Source organism: Phlebotomus papatasi, chromosome 2 (assembly GCF_024763615.1).
Source record: "Phlebotomus papatasi isolate M1 chromosome 2, Ppap_2.1, whole genome shotgun sequence".
Classification (NCBI taxonomy): Eukaryota; Metazoa; Arthropoda; class Insecta; order Diptera; family Psychodidae; genus Phlebotomus; species Phlebotomus papatasi.
The window spans coordinates 1018136-1032677 of record NC_077223.1 but is presented as its reverse complement, the minus strand read 5'-3'; the positions used below and the strand labels follow the sequence as shown (position 1 = coordinate 1032677).

The window sequence follows — 14542 nt, the reverse complement described above, 5'->3', positions numbered from 1 at the left end:
AAGATCTCACCATGAAGAAAATTTTACATATTCCCACAATTTTGGAAGAAGCGTGGTGACTGGTGAGGGAAGCCGTAGCATAATCATTCAACTAAATTATCGGTTTTTAAAGCTATGGTTGTTTCTATTCTTACCTATGGTCATGAGATTTGCGTAATGACCGAAAGTGTAAGATCGCGAGTAGAAGCTGCCGAGATTAGGTACCTCCGGGCGGTTAAGGGAATCTCTCTTCGAGATCGAGTCAGGAACGTAGTCGTTCGTGAGGAACTAAGAGTCGAGGAGTTACATTTTCGGGTTGAGAGATCACAAGTTTGATGGCATGGTCTTGTTCAGTGATTAAATCAAATTCAGAATCTTATCTTGGAGCGCCTTGAGGTCCAAACATTTTATTTATTTATTTATTTATTTATTCATTTCCCAAAAATGTGCCTAGGTTGCGTCTGCCGCCGACTTACCACTGCCGGTCTCCCCAGGTAAACGGCAGAAACCCTGGTTCAGTAGACCGTATAAGTCAACTCATATAATCGAGTTAAGCTGAAAATCACAGCTCCTAATATTACAATATTTTAATAGTTTGAAGAGACTCATTTGGCCTGGCAGGGAAGGTGGGGAGGCGCAAAGCACAGGATGTGGGATTAAGTGACAACGGGCTTCATGGAAGCACGTATTGTTGCCACTGAATTCAGCTAGGAGAAAAATTATTCGGACAAGAGGAATAGAATTTAATAAACTAATAGATAGGTAAATAACAGCTTAGATTAAAGATGAGGGAAAGCAAAGATGAGAGGAAGCAATGAGGCGAATGAGGCTCAATAACCAGACAAAAAAAAACAGAATAGGCGAAGAGAGACTTTTTTAAGTTTACGAAATGGAATTATTATTATAAAACATCTTTCTGAAGTAGCGGAGGATTGACAGTCGTGGGTTGCTAAACTGGATACCATGGGCCCGCAACCCCAATTCTATTTCCGGTTTTACGAGCTCCTACTTTTCGGAAGAGCCTGAGTAGCAGCCAATGATCTCTCTCCGTGTAAAACATCACGCTTTGCAGGTAATCCTCGTCCTGACTCTTAATCTCGAAGAAGTTCACCTCATTTCCATTGTCTTCTACCGTGTCCCAAACCCCTTCAAGCGTTAAATTCGAATACTTACATTCTAAAAATTTTATTTTTAATTTTTTCTAAAGATTCATTCACAAACCATTTCAAATACATTTTAATATTTTTTTTATCCAAAATTGCCTATTTATCGTATACTTGGCAGTCACTTTCACCATCAATTGTCCGTCCTTCGGTTATAGCCGTTTGTGCAAGTGCAGTCTGAATGAGGTTGATATCGTTGTTGGCCAAATTCCTTTTCTCGGTTAAACAGTTTGCAGGGCCGTCGACAACGTCCACAAACAGCTCCTTTGTTACTTCAGTATGAACATACTTGCGTTTCTCATCATCGTTGAGACCCAACCAGGCATAAGCTGTTCCTGGACTCTCACTCTCAGGAACATCTTCCTCCTCGGCCATGGTATTGAGATCATGTTCAAATTCATCATCAGGATCGACATTGGCATCTCCAGTGATGTCATACAGTCGAGCCTTCAGTCTCTGTGAGATCTCCTCAAGTTCTGTGAATTTCCTCTTCAGAGCCCTACTAAAGGACACATTCCCAAACTCTGTGTCCGTAGATGCGGGAAAAATGAGACTCGACAGTGCAGGATCCAGATCAGATGTTAGAGAATCCTCAGAATCCATTGACAAATCTGCAGGCTCTTTTGCTGGAAATAATCTAACCCTCAATTTTCCCATTTTTTCACCAGAGGAATCCACAATGTCCCATTTTTCACCCAAACTGCTGAGGATATCAACTGTTGCTGTCCCAATTTGTACATCAGACTGATTTGAGTTTCCATTGGTTCTTCTCCAGATTTTTAGGGATAGATTCTGAACCTGAAAATCCATAAAAAACTGTTTTACTGAAGGAGAAACAGAAAAAAATCTCAATAACTCACATTCAGATGAAGAAAGACACTGAAATGCGAATTCCAGAGCGGATTGCAGTTCTTCTCAACGACTCCCGTTGAGAAGATCTTTGCTGCAGTGGATTCCTCAGCACTGGGAAATGCTTCAAATGTGACAAAAGTACTGGGATCCTGGTTAACACATCGAACGTGGCTTTTGTGTTTCTTCCTCAGTTTCTTACTAACCCTCCCTTGGAATTTGGGCAGATTCTCAGCTCCCTCAATCTCAACATGAATGAGTCTCCTCGGGATTGAGGAGTTCTCTGGGTGAGCTTGGGGTGGATTTTCTGGAAGGGATGGTGGGGTCGAAAGGGCCTGCTGCAGAGCATCAAATAGGTCAGATGTTCGTCGAATTTCCAATCGAGGTGCCCCATTTCCAGAGTTCTCAGGCAGTTTTTCTGCCAATTTCTTTATAAAGTTGTCTAGAGACTCCAATTTTGCCGCTTGCTTCTTTCCATTAATCTCAGGGACCTCCATTGTGTTCAGTTTTCCAATATTCTTGCTGATTATTTTTGTAGAGTTTGGAGCAAAAAGGAAAAGTGGTACATTTATAATTAACTGTGTGTTTCTTGCAGAAATATAAAACTTCTGTTTTCACTGTCGAGAAAACTTATTTGTTTTATGTTAAATGATAAAGGTGACGTCTCCGTTTGGATTTTTATTCACCATTTCATGAAATTTATGAAACTTTCAGTATAGTTTTGTGTTTTTCAATTTGCTAGACCGGTATACCGGACGATTAAAAACTTTTGTTTATGTTTAAAATGTTAATGATTCTTGTTACGAAAAATGCATACTCATTTTTCCATTTTTCTTCATTGTGAAAACGAAAAACGATCATCACTTAACTCTTTCCGGACCATAACATATGTAGCAAGCCAATTTCTGATTTAATCAAAAATATCTTAACTCAGGAATTAATCAGGTTTTTTCAAAAAATATTCTAAATAAGGACATACTTACGTACTTATAGTTTATAATCATCCACAAGAACCGGATTTTTATAAATTCTAAGTATTCCAAAAAAAAAAGTTTTTTTCCAGAGTCTCCATATTTTCCTTTGGGTACACAGTGTTCCAAGGGATGCGAAAAAAGGATAAGTAAAAAAAAAATCAAATAAAAATTAATCAAAAATAATAAAAAGAAAATAAAGCGCTCTCAAGACGGCCAGTTCCTCATTTCGGTTGCAGGATATATCTTACTAATTTTTTGCATAATTAGCATAAAACTACAACTACAATATTAATACAGTAGACTCTCGCTCTATCGGCTCTTTTTCCATCGGGCGAAAAATTTTGTTTACAATTTTCACATTAAATTATGAAGCAAATTTGCTCAAATTCGCTGTAGTTCTTCGTATTTTATCGTGATTCTTTATAATTGAGCGCTTTTTGTGGAATTTACAAAGACTTTGACGCACAAATCACTCGATGAACCGGATGACATTTCGCCCCGAATGCCCATTTGATAGAGAGTCTATTGTAAACAAATCAAAATCTTTAATTCTCATAAATCCAGATTGAGATATTATAAAATAATATCAAAAAATTCTTTGCGAATTACCACAAAGAAAAATTCAATTTTTCATACACCGCATGAAATCTATGAAATGAATTTATATTTCAATGAAAATTTCAAACCCTATTTTCTATGTTTTGAATTTTTCACCACCATACTTGTCAATCTTCAGAAACATAGATTTTTTAATGCCGAAATTGCGGGAACGAGTAAAATACCAAAACATTGTATTATTTATCATTTGCCACGCTTTATTGAACAATTTAATTATAAAGAAAGTGTACTAAGCTTAGGTCAGACAGTGACTAGTAGTTCAATAAAATATTTAAGGCTAAAATTGCTTTGGAAAGAATTGTTTTAATCTACGAAAAAGGTAAGCAAAAGTGTTCATGTTCTCATAATAACATTTATCTTAAACAAAAAAAAATACAAAAATAGGGCATACAAATTGGGTGTTAAATTACGTTTATATTCTATTTAGTTATAATTAAAATGAAAGAGTATTCAGAATTCTTTTATAAATAAAAATTCTAAAAAGAGGTTCTATTTACAAAATTCTATGAAAATATCCCGTCAGGCCATCGATGCATAGAACTATTACAAATCACGTACCATATATTTCAGTAGTACGCGAATGCATATTACTGCAACTTAATTTCTAGCTTTTTTTTATGAAATACTACAGTAGACTCTCGCTTATCCGTGGAACGGGACCGAAATGTCACACGGATTTTGAGAGTGATACACATCAAATTGTTTGAAATCTAACGATTTTTTTGTTTACATTGCAAATTTATGGAGTGAATTCTGATCTGACTGAATCGACATTCTCTCTAAACATGCGTACTGTCCAAAAAAGTTACAATGAGAAAGAATTAACAGTAGATAGAGCACATTTGCTTTAACAAAAAAAACCCAAAACGGGGAAAATATGTCAACAAAATTTTTAAAATTCAACTGTCTCACGGATTTTTTTATGTCACCCGGAAAAAGAGTCCACGGATAAGCGAGAGTCTACTGTAACTGCAAATTTGCACATTTGGATGTTTATTTGGTTATAATTATTTTATTCCTAAATAATTTTTGTTTTTTATGCAAATTATTGTAAAATTTTAAGTTTTCATTGATTTGTTCTTACCTGAATAATCTGTTTTTTTTTCTGGTTATTGGGCCCTTGACTAAGCTTTTTTGTCTATGATTGAGCAAACAGTTTCAAATACTTCTTTTGAATGCACATTTTAGTATTGAAATGAATTCAAACTTCGAAAGAAATGTATCACATTAGCTTGATCTCATTTTTAAGATTACTTAGTTAAATAGGTGTGATTAGAAGGAATCACACCTAAAAAATGCTGTAATATTGAGAGAGTATTGCAATATGGAGCAATAAGAGTAAGCAACTTTGCATTGGGAGCAAGTGAATTCGACCACTTGGCCAGAAAGTTGATATTCCATCTCATGGGGCCCAAAACTTAAACTAGAGCTTGTAGGGCTAAATAACGTATAGGGAAGATCGGAGCACATTTATGCACGAATAGTATTTGGTAGTGTGATGTATAGTTTCCTGTATAGTTTGCCTTAGCAAGCATATACAGGAAATCTTTATTTGTTCGAAGTAAAACTCCTCCCTTATTATTCATTGAAATATTTATCAGCCTGATAGGGTAAGATGGAGCAATTTGGAATAAAGTCTAACCTGGAACTTTGAGATTACCTAACAGTTCTATTGTGAGTGTTTTTGAACAAACTTCTGTTCGCTTAGTATGTAATCCCAAGAATTTTTGTGTTTGTGAACAGATAGCGAGGTGTCAGTCAAAACTAATGGTACACAATTCTAAAACAAAATCTTGTACTAAACAAAAACAAAATCTTGTACTTCTTCTTAGTATACTTTTTTTCTTTTGCCATCTGAGACAGTGGAAAATATTTCAATGCAAATTAAACTACGTCGCAGGACCTCAATATTTATATACGGAAAATAATATTTAGAATACAGTAGACTCTCTCAAATTCTGGCATTTGAGACCAAAATGTCACCCGAATTAGAGAGATATTCGGGACGACGAGCTTTTTGAAATACAACGATTTTTTATTCATTAGGGTATGTTTCAACAAGGAAAAAAGATTTTTGGCAATATTCTCAGGGTGCTGTATTTAATGAGACAAGAAAGTTTTCCTTCGACGACCATATGATTAGACGCCGTTTAGAGATGACTGAACGACCCTCTCTGTAGTGTAAAATCAGAAAAATATTCTACAGGGAGGGTCGTTCAGCCACCTCTAAACAGCGTTTGATCATGTGGTCGTTGAAGAAAAAGTTTCATGTCTCATCAAACACAACACCCTGAGAATAGTGCCAACATTTTTTTCCTTATTGAAACACACCCTAATATACATACTTATATTTAATGTAAATTTCATGAATGTCGCTTAATAATGCAAAATCACATCAAAACTAAGGCAAACTATAGCAAATTTGAGCATTTTTGCTTCAATAATCATAATCCGACTTGAAAAATGACAACATACTTTTTTCAAATGTAACTCCTGTCCGAATTAAAAAGTAGCCCGATCATAAAAGAGCCGAATTAGCGAAAGTCTACTGTGTTGAAAACATTTTGACATTTTTTAGACATAAGCCTAAGCAATCACATAGAATTTTAATCATTTTACATGATAGGGATACCAATCACCCCAATCACCATGAATTCTGACAATGAAGGATCCGAAACAACTGAACTTCTAATGGGAGTTCTCAGAGAATTGAAAGATATTAAGGAAATGATTACAAATAACACAAAACAGCTGTATGATCTACAAACAACAGTTGATGCTCTGACAAATAATTTTTCCAATGATGACCGAACATTTCCCATCACATCCATCGAAGATCTCGAAGAAGTAGAAGAGATGATGAAAGATTCAGATGGTCGAGAATATCTAACCATACAATTGAGGAGAGTACTACAGCCAAGAGATATCAGATGGCTCGAATCTATCATGACTGAAGAATTGCTCGATGACTTCAATTCGACCGGACAGCATGGAAAGAGGAATTTAATGCAACTAGAAATCATTAGGTTCGCTCTGCAATATTTGAGAATGGACAAAGCCAAATTAGCATTGAGTTTGAGGCAAACAAAAGACAGAGTGAAAAAGAGGAAACGCCGTTTGGAGACTACAACGAGAAAGGACGATTCGGATCAACGGGATGAACCAGAGGAAAAGTTTATGACACATCCATCAGATGATACACTGTAATCACTTCATTGTGAATTTTGTTTTTTTGGTTTTTTTCTTCAATAAAATGTAAAAGGACTTAAAAGTGATTTTATTATTATTTAAAATGAGCCGATTGAGCAAGGGTCTACTGTATCTTCTCATTTGAGCTCTTTATTGAGATAAATTATGAAAAAAATAGGTAGAACAAGTGCATCATTCATAATTAAATCAGTTGAAGAACGAATCATCTGGGAGTTAAAAATGATAAATGGGAGTTTAATTAATAGGATGAAGAGTGCATAATAAATTATTTTGTAAATATGCTTTTGGCAGTTCAATGAGAGTGAGTGAGATATATACGGGCTTAAGATCTAAGGCTTAGCCAAACGACTTAACTCTTTCGCGTCCCACTTTCATTCAGCAGATGAATTCATGTAAAATTGAGTTTTTCCTAATGCTTTATGATCAAATATAATAGTTCACAGAGGAAAAAATTTTCCATTGCGTGAAAACTCAGAAAAACCCCGGGTCATATATGACCCTGTTGTCCTCAAGGAAAGTGTACACACACCATTTTCAAAATCTATATCATATAGTTTTTTTTGCTTGAAGTTACTAATTTGGCCAAAACCATGGCAAACTGGATTGTCTTGATGAACACTGCACTCCTGGTGTTCAAGGAATCTTCATTGCCGCTCTGAATATGGATAGGGAAGTGAGCGTGTATGTGTATGTACACGCTCACTTCCCTATCTATATTCAGAGCGGCAATGCCTAAGTATAGTATTCCAGCCAGGTAATTGATTAACTCGTATGGCCCACTGGGTTTGTGTTATTGTTTACCGTCGCACGTTGATAAAGTGATAAGGTTCAAAAATTGCATTTTTTCCTTAGAAATAATGAATTTACTGCCCAAGTCTCACAAGGAATTCAGGGAGACAGAGTACTGGAACAGATTTTTCAAGCAACGAGGAAAGAACAACTTCGAATGGTGAGGAAAATACATTAAAAACCTTCTTAACCTCTTGGGGACTTAATGAGTCGCTCTTCCTTAAAGGTATGGGGAGTACCTGGAGTTGGCAGAGCTCCTGCACAAGTACGTTAAGCCGACGGATGAAGTACTGATGGTGGGCTGCGGAAACAGTTCCCTGAGTGCCAGTTTGTACGACGTGGGCATCAGGAAGGTGACAAACATCGATATCTCCGAGGTAGTCATCAAGCAGATGAAGAATCTCCACAGCAGTCAGCGTCCGGATATGGAATTCCTCCAGATGGACGCCACTCAGATGACCTTTGAGGATGGGAAGTTCTCTGTGATCCTGGATAAAGGAACTCTTGACGCCCTGATGACCGATGGAAGTGCAGAGACTCTGGCTATTGTCCAGAAATACTGGGCAGAAGTGGCAAGGACCCTTAGGCTGGGCGGTAGATACATTTGCATCTCCCTGCTCCAGCAGCATATCCTGGAAGCCATTGTGCCTCATTTTGCTGAGGAAAACTTCATGCTGAGAGTCAATCGATGCCACGAGGCTGAGCAGAAGAGCGCAGAGAACAGCAAAGACGGAACTGCAATGCCTGTCTTTATGGTCATAGCGACTAAGTTCAAGCCAATGCCTAAGAAAATCCTCGAAGTTTCTCTGTCCGTGGACATTGGCCAGATCCAGCGAGTGGAATCTGAGCAGGAATTAACTGAAGCCATCCGGAGTGCCCAGAAAGCCGCAATGGTCGTCTCTGGACTCCATCGCTTGAGCATTGCTGATCACAATGAGGTTTCCTTGGATCTCTATCGACCAGGCGAACAAATTCCTCGGTACACGATCTTCGTGCTGGACCAGAAAGGGCCCTTCGGCACCGGGAAGTACGCCTGCTTCATTGTCCCTCAAGGCCGGGAGGGAGAGTGGCTCTTCTTCACGCCAGAAGGACGACGGAGGCTCCTGGAGAATGTCAAGTACAATCGTCTGGCCATCGTGACGATGCACAGGCAGCAGAAGTATCTCTCCTGGGACGATGTCAAGGATGAACTCTCGGCCAGTGTTCAGAATCTAGCGCCGGCGGATCTCAAATCCAACGAAATGATTCCCTACTTGTCCCTGACCGGAGATCTGGGCACCCGGGAGATCATCTACGAGGGAAAGAGCCCTTGCTCTGGAGACTTCATCATCGAGGATTTCACTGGACAGGACAACCGGACACTCAGGAAGCTCATCTTCCTCTCCAATCAATTTGTCACTCAATCCGAGGCTCAAGTCAAATTTGGTAAGTACACTAAGAGAAATCCGAAAAAGTTAAAATAACATTCCGAAAATGTTAATTTTACCCTGCATTATTGATCCAAAATCGGTGTAAATATTACCCTTTTTAGGTGTATTAGGGGTTAAAGTTACCCCTTTTCATGTTAATTTTACACTTAAAAAGGTGTAAAATTAACATTAAAAAATGTTGATATATTTTTACACCTAAAAAGGGTTAAATTTACCAGGAAACAAAGTTAATCGTACCCTCTTTTTTCTCAGTGTAGACACTTAAAAAAATTATAATGATTTTCTACAGAGGGAAGATCAAGAAATTATAAATCTCTTCTTGGTAAAGTGATTTTAATTTATACTTGTAAATTTTTAAAAAGAACATTATCTATTCATTATTTTCTTTAAGAGAAATCAAAAAAGAATACTAAAAAATCTTAATGGAAGAAAATAAATAGCAAAAGAACTTGGACTTCGCTAAATGCTTGATCTTAAGCTTCAATGGTTTTTCCTAAAAATTAATTATTTGGATAAATATTTTATTTTATAGATCCAATTATGAGTTTCTTCGTAAACCGATCATAACCGATTCGTAATCCGCATCAAAATCTGTCTCAAATTCCGTTGGTATTCAAAAACTAAATGAAAAACTTTTGGAACTTTGGAAACCGGTTTAAATTTGTCCTGAATTCAAAACCCTTTCAGATGAATCTATGCTCATCGAATTCGCTTGATCTCATTGAGTTCCACGGACAAATGGAGATTGTAGTTAAATATGGTGCTATTACAATGTAAAATAAACATTTTTTTTAGTACACTGTTCTCGGGTGATTCTGCATAATCAACTTTTCTTTGTGTTGATTTCTGTTTCGACTGTTTTCCCCAGTCCTCGTCGTGTCCTAAACCGTCTAAAACCACCAAACAGTCGTGATAGAAACCTTCACAAAGAAATGTCGGTAATGCAGAAACATATGAGAACAGTTTTGTACTAAAAAAATATATTCAAGAGAAAGGTTTTTCCTTGTCATTTTTCATTGAAATAGCACCATAAGCTACTTAAAATGAAAAATGAATAGAGAAAATATTTAACCCGAACATTTTTTAGTACTTTACTGTTCTCGAGTGCTGCTACATAATCGACATTTCTGTGTTGCTTCCTGACACGACTATTTTTCCCAGTCTCCGTCCTTTTCTAAAACCATAAATAGTTGTTACATTAAGCAACACAAAAGAAAACTAGATTATGTAGAAACACTCGGGAACGATACAATGCTAAAAAATGTACAAGAGAATGACTTCTCCTTCTCATTTTTTTTATTGTAAGAGCTTATAGGGGAAATGCTCATAATTTTGTCCAGTTTCTTATTTTGGACACTTTGAGGATAACATTGGACACTAAAAATAAATTGATTAAAATGATGGATTTTTATTCCAATATTTGATGAATAATGAATTCTATCTAAATATTTGTTCTTTTTGGAAGATTTTAACACTAAATACGTTAAAATTTGAATATGATTTGAGTTGAAATTGCTTTGTTGAAAATTCAGTGTGAGCAATTGCTTACGAGAAATATGACAGAACTTCGTGGCTTACTTCAGTCTTATTTAGTTTTGGTGAAGTACTAACAAAGTTTGTTCGCTGTTTTTGAGTGATATTATTGAATATTCATTGAATATTGCGTTGATTCACGTTACTGATGATTTGTACATTTGACCTGAAGTGAGATTTGCCTTGTGAATTATATTTTTCGTGTGAAAAATGGGAAATTTTTTAAGACATTCACCAGTGAGGTGATGATTCTTATTTTGGACAGGTGTTTTTCTCACGAAATTTCGTGAAGTCTTAGCTTTTGTGATGACTAGGTTGGACAAATGCCTGGAGAAACAAAGGAGCATCATCTCTACGAAAGAGATGCAGTGAGAAAAGCCTTGAAAGGCTCCCGGAAAGGCCAGGGAATGAGCGAATCCGCACGTACTTGGAGTACCGAAGTCAACTCACTTTAATGAATGATATGGAAAGTTTCCGGGCTTCTTGTGACATTCCACGTTTCCCTTACATGACCAGGAAGAGGACTTGGTAAGATTGGTTCATAAAATGAAGAACAATGGGCATCCTGTTGAGGCGGATTATCTGTCCAAATTTACAGACAAGTTGTAAAAATTAATAACCAAGTTGTCCAAAATAAGAGTCAAATTCACCTCTACATATCAATTCATTTTTAAACGTATTAAAACTAATTTTAGTCAAAATAAGACGATAAATAGCTTGCCAAGTTTCTAAACAATCCTTCTGAAAAGAGAGTAACAAAAAAAGTCAATTAGTATTGAAAATATCGCACTTCAAACTTAGGATATCGATGCTTATATGCAGACTGTCCAAAATTATGAGCACTTCCCCTAGTGCTATTTCAGTGAAAAATGAAAGGAGAAATCTTTCTCCTGAATATATTTTTTTAGTACAAAACTGTTTTCATGTGTTCCTGCATTACCGACATTTCTCTGTGAAGATTCCTTTCAAGACTGTTAGGTGGTTTTAGAACACAGCGATAACTGGGGATAACAGTTGAGACAGGAACCAACACACAGAAAACTCGCTTATGCAGAAGCATTTGAGAACAGTCATGTCCTGAAAAACGTCTTGATTTTTCATTGGTGAAGTAATTTAGACTTTATACGTTTAATCACATATATTTCGAGAAGGAAACCATTACATACTGAAGTTTTTTTTACAACAACCAAGTTCGAATTGAGCCTCCTACCGACAGCAGCGCCAATATGTACTCTACTAAATTATTAATTCTAAAGTACATTGTTTGAATGGATTATAGTTCGATTTCAATGAAAAATGGACCTTTTTTTTCTTATCTTACTGTTCTGAAGTGTTTCTGCATTATCGATTTTTCTTTGTGTTGGTTCTTTTCTCGACTGGCTGTTTTATACAGTTCTCGCAGTATTCTATAACTGTTAAAAACAGTCGTGACAAGAACCAACACAATGAAAAGTCGATAATGCAGAGGCATTTGAGAACAGTAAAGTGCTAAAAAAAAACATGTTCATTTTTGATTGGAATAGCACCCTTAAGAACGTTCATGACATCTACCTAACTATCTGATCACTATCTAATCCTCCTATCTATCTGATTTGATCTATCTGTTTGGATGTTCTGAAGTGTTTCATCCCAAAGTGTTTCGGCTATAGAATTAAATGTCTTTGATGTTCGAAAAAATTTAACAGAATTTCGACTTTTCATACTCAAGGTTCATGCAAAGTTATGAAAACTCATGAAATATCTTAGTTCAAAGGAGATCAGTGACTGTGAAAGGATTTTGATCAGGAGTATTCTGAGCGTCATTTTTTTTGATTTTCTGCTCTAGAAAGTGAGGACCGACGAACATGGTATTTCGAGACTCTTCGAAATTCGAACAGAAAATATTTGAGCCACCAACATGGACAAAACGAAAAATAGAAATGTCTTTTCTTTGGTTCTCGACGTTTTCGAAATCGATCTTCGAATGTTTTTTTTTTTGTCTCTCTGCGAAACTCCGGCTCTGAGTACTCGCACTATCTCTGTTTAATTCGAATTAATTAGAATGAATAGTAGGCAGTTCTTTAATTTAACTGCCAACATAAATGCCCTTGAAATACTCCTAACGGTTTCTCAAGGTCAAGGATTTAATTGACTTTTAGAAAGTATATTTGTCATCCGATTGGAGCAAATATTGATTCATTTGAAAGGTATCTGAATGAAGAACAAATTTGAAGCATTTTAACCTGTTATTAGCCAGTCAGTAATAAAATTGATTGAATATCTGATTTTCCAGAATGCTGAAAATCGTAAGCCTATAAAGGTCTCTACACATTGGGAGCAATTTTCATCAAAAATTGCATTTTTGACAAAATTTTGACGTTTCCACGTACAGCACTGTAAGCAATTTCCTTCAAAAAAGCAATTTTTGACGAAAATTGCTCCCAATGTGTAGACACCTTAATGCTTTATCCGTAAATCGAACAACAAACTCACAAGTTCGAGCATTCTGCGAAGTATTCTTCATTAGTCTCCCTCCCCCATTGAGATGTGAATTTTTTAATGATTTTTTTCAGTAAAAAAGAGAAAGAAGAAGGTAAAAGTAATCGACAAATGCTACTTGGGCTGCCAGCATCATGTTTTCATGACAATGGGCGTCCAAATGGCTGAAAAGTTGGTGCCCAAAGCCCCTAAAAATAAGCCTCTCAACACTCTTTTAATTGGTCTTGGCGGCGGAGGACTCTGTATCTTTATGCAGCAATGTTTGATGTGAGTTCACATCCTTTTGGGAGAAAATTCTCTTAAATCTTTAAGAAAAAACGTCTTTCCAGGAATTGCAAAATAACTGCGGTGGAAATTGATCCGGAAATGCTTCAGATAGCCACAAAGTACTTTGGCTTGGAGGAGAGTGAGAACATCGAGGTTGTGATTGATGATGGGATCAAGTATCTCAAACAATTGCCTTCGCGATCAGAAAAATTCCACGCTATCCTCTTCGATGTGGACGGCAAGGACTCTTCCGTGGGCATGAGTTGTCCTCCAATGGACTTTGTCAGTGACGAAACACTGGGCTTCGTGAAGGAGGGAATTGGGGAAAAAGGATGTTTTATCCTGAATTTGGTTTGTCGCGATGATACCTTGAGGAAAGCAGTTGTGGAGAGACTGAAGAGAATCTTCAAGACAGTTTGCAGTTACAAAGTTGAACTGGATCTCAATGAGATTATTTACTGCTTAAATGAAGAAATTTCAGAGGATTTCTTGAAGAAAATTTCCAGAGAAATTTCCAAGGAAATTGATCAAATTTCACAAAAACAGAAACTAGAATTTGATCATGATTTTTTGAAAGAAAATGCTTTTCCAAATAAAATCAGAATTCTTTGAATGTGTTTAAATATTTTTTAGTAATAAAATTTTTACGCAAAAATGAAATAGACGTTTTTAAACTCCTTTCACCTACATTTTTCATAAGTTAGAAAATTGTTTACGCATTTTAAGGTTTCTACACATTGCAATCAATTTTCGAAAAAATGGCATATTTGACAGAAATTTGACGTTTCTACCTGCAGCACTGTAGGCAGTTTTCTTCAAAAAAGCATTTTTTATGAAATTTGCTCCCAATGTTTAAAGACCTCTACACATTGGGAGCAATTTTCATCAAAAATGCTTTTTTTGAAGGAAATCGTCTGCCCTTCTGTAGGTGGAAACGTTAAAATTCTGTCAAAAATGCAATTTTTGACGAAAACTGTTCCCAATGTGTAGAGACCATAAGTGACTTTTTGTGAAATCAATGAAATATTCACGATGGTTAGAAAATGTTTCGCCAGTCGAACAAAGGATTATGTCTTGGGTAAGGAAAAGCATCTTCACTCTAAGTAGTTTTAACTCAAAAACCACAATCCGTGTACTCACAGAGTTGGAGATTGACTTTCCAAAAGTGTCTTGGCTTAAAATATAAATGATAAATTGCACAAAATATCGTTGCCGTTCGAAAAATTCAAAATTAAGAAATTTCAAAAACTAA

At 36.2% G+C, this 14542-nt stretch overlaps 3 protein-coding genes across 3 annotated transcripts; 2 read left to right on the top strand and 1 right to left on the bottom strand.

Moving 5' to 3' along the window:
- Positions 1-1148: 1148 nt before the first annotated feature.
- On the bottom strand, positions 1149-2681 carry LOC129802099 (uncharacterized). The gene is made up of 2 exons (XM_055847669.1): positions 2003-2681; positions 1149-1940 (listed from the first exon to the last, which is right to left on the bottom strand). Exons 1-2 carry the CDS (start codon positions 2486-2488, stop codon positions 1242-1244), a joined length of 1185 nt encoding a protein of 394 aa, XP_055703644.1. The 5' UTR covers positions 2489-2681; the 3' UTR covers positions 1149-1241.
- Positions 2682-3697: 1016 nt separating this feature from the next.
- On the top strand, positions 3698-6854 carry LOC129802118 (uncharacterized). The gene is made up of 2 exons (XM_055847702.1): positions 3698-3902; positions 6210-6854. The coding sequence occupies exon 2, from the start codon at positions 6233-6235 to the stop codon at positions 6788-6790; it is 558 nt and encodes a 185-aa protein (XP_055703677.1). The 5' UTR covers positions 3698-3902; positions 6210-6232; the 3' UTR covers positions 6791-6854.
- A 705-nt stretch (positions 6855-7559) lies between these two features.
- LOC129802086 (eEF1A lysine and N-terminal methyltransferase homolog) lies at positions 7560-13945 on the top strand. Its single transcript, XM_055847654.1, has 4 exons — positions 7560-7742; positions 7809-9007; positions 13098-13290; positions 13353-13945. Exons 1-4 carry the CDS (start codon positions 7651-7653, stop codon positions 13900-13902), a joined length of 2034 nt encoding a protein of 677 aa, XP_055703629.1. The 5' UTR covers positions 7560-7650; the 3' UTR covers positions 13903-13945.
- The last annotated feature ends 597 nt before the right edge of the window (positions 13946-14542 follow it).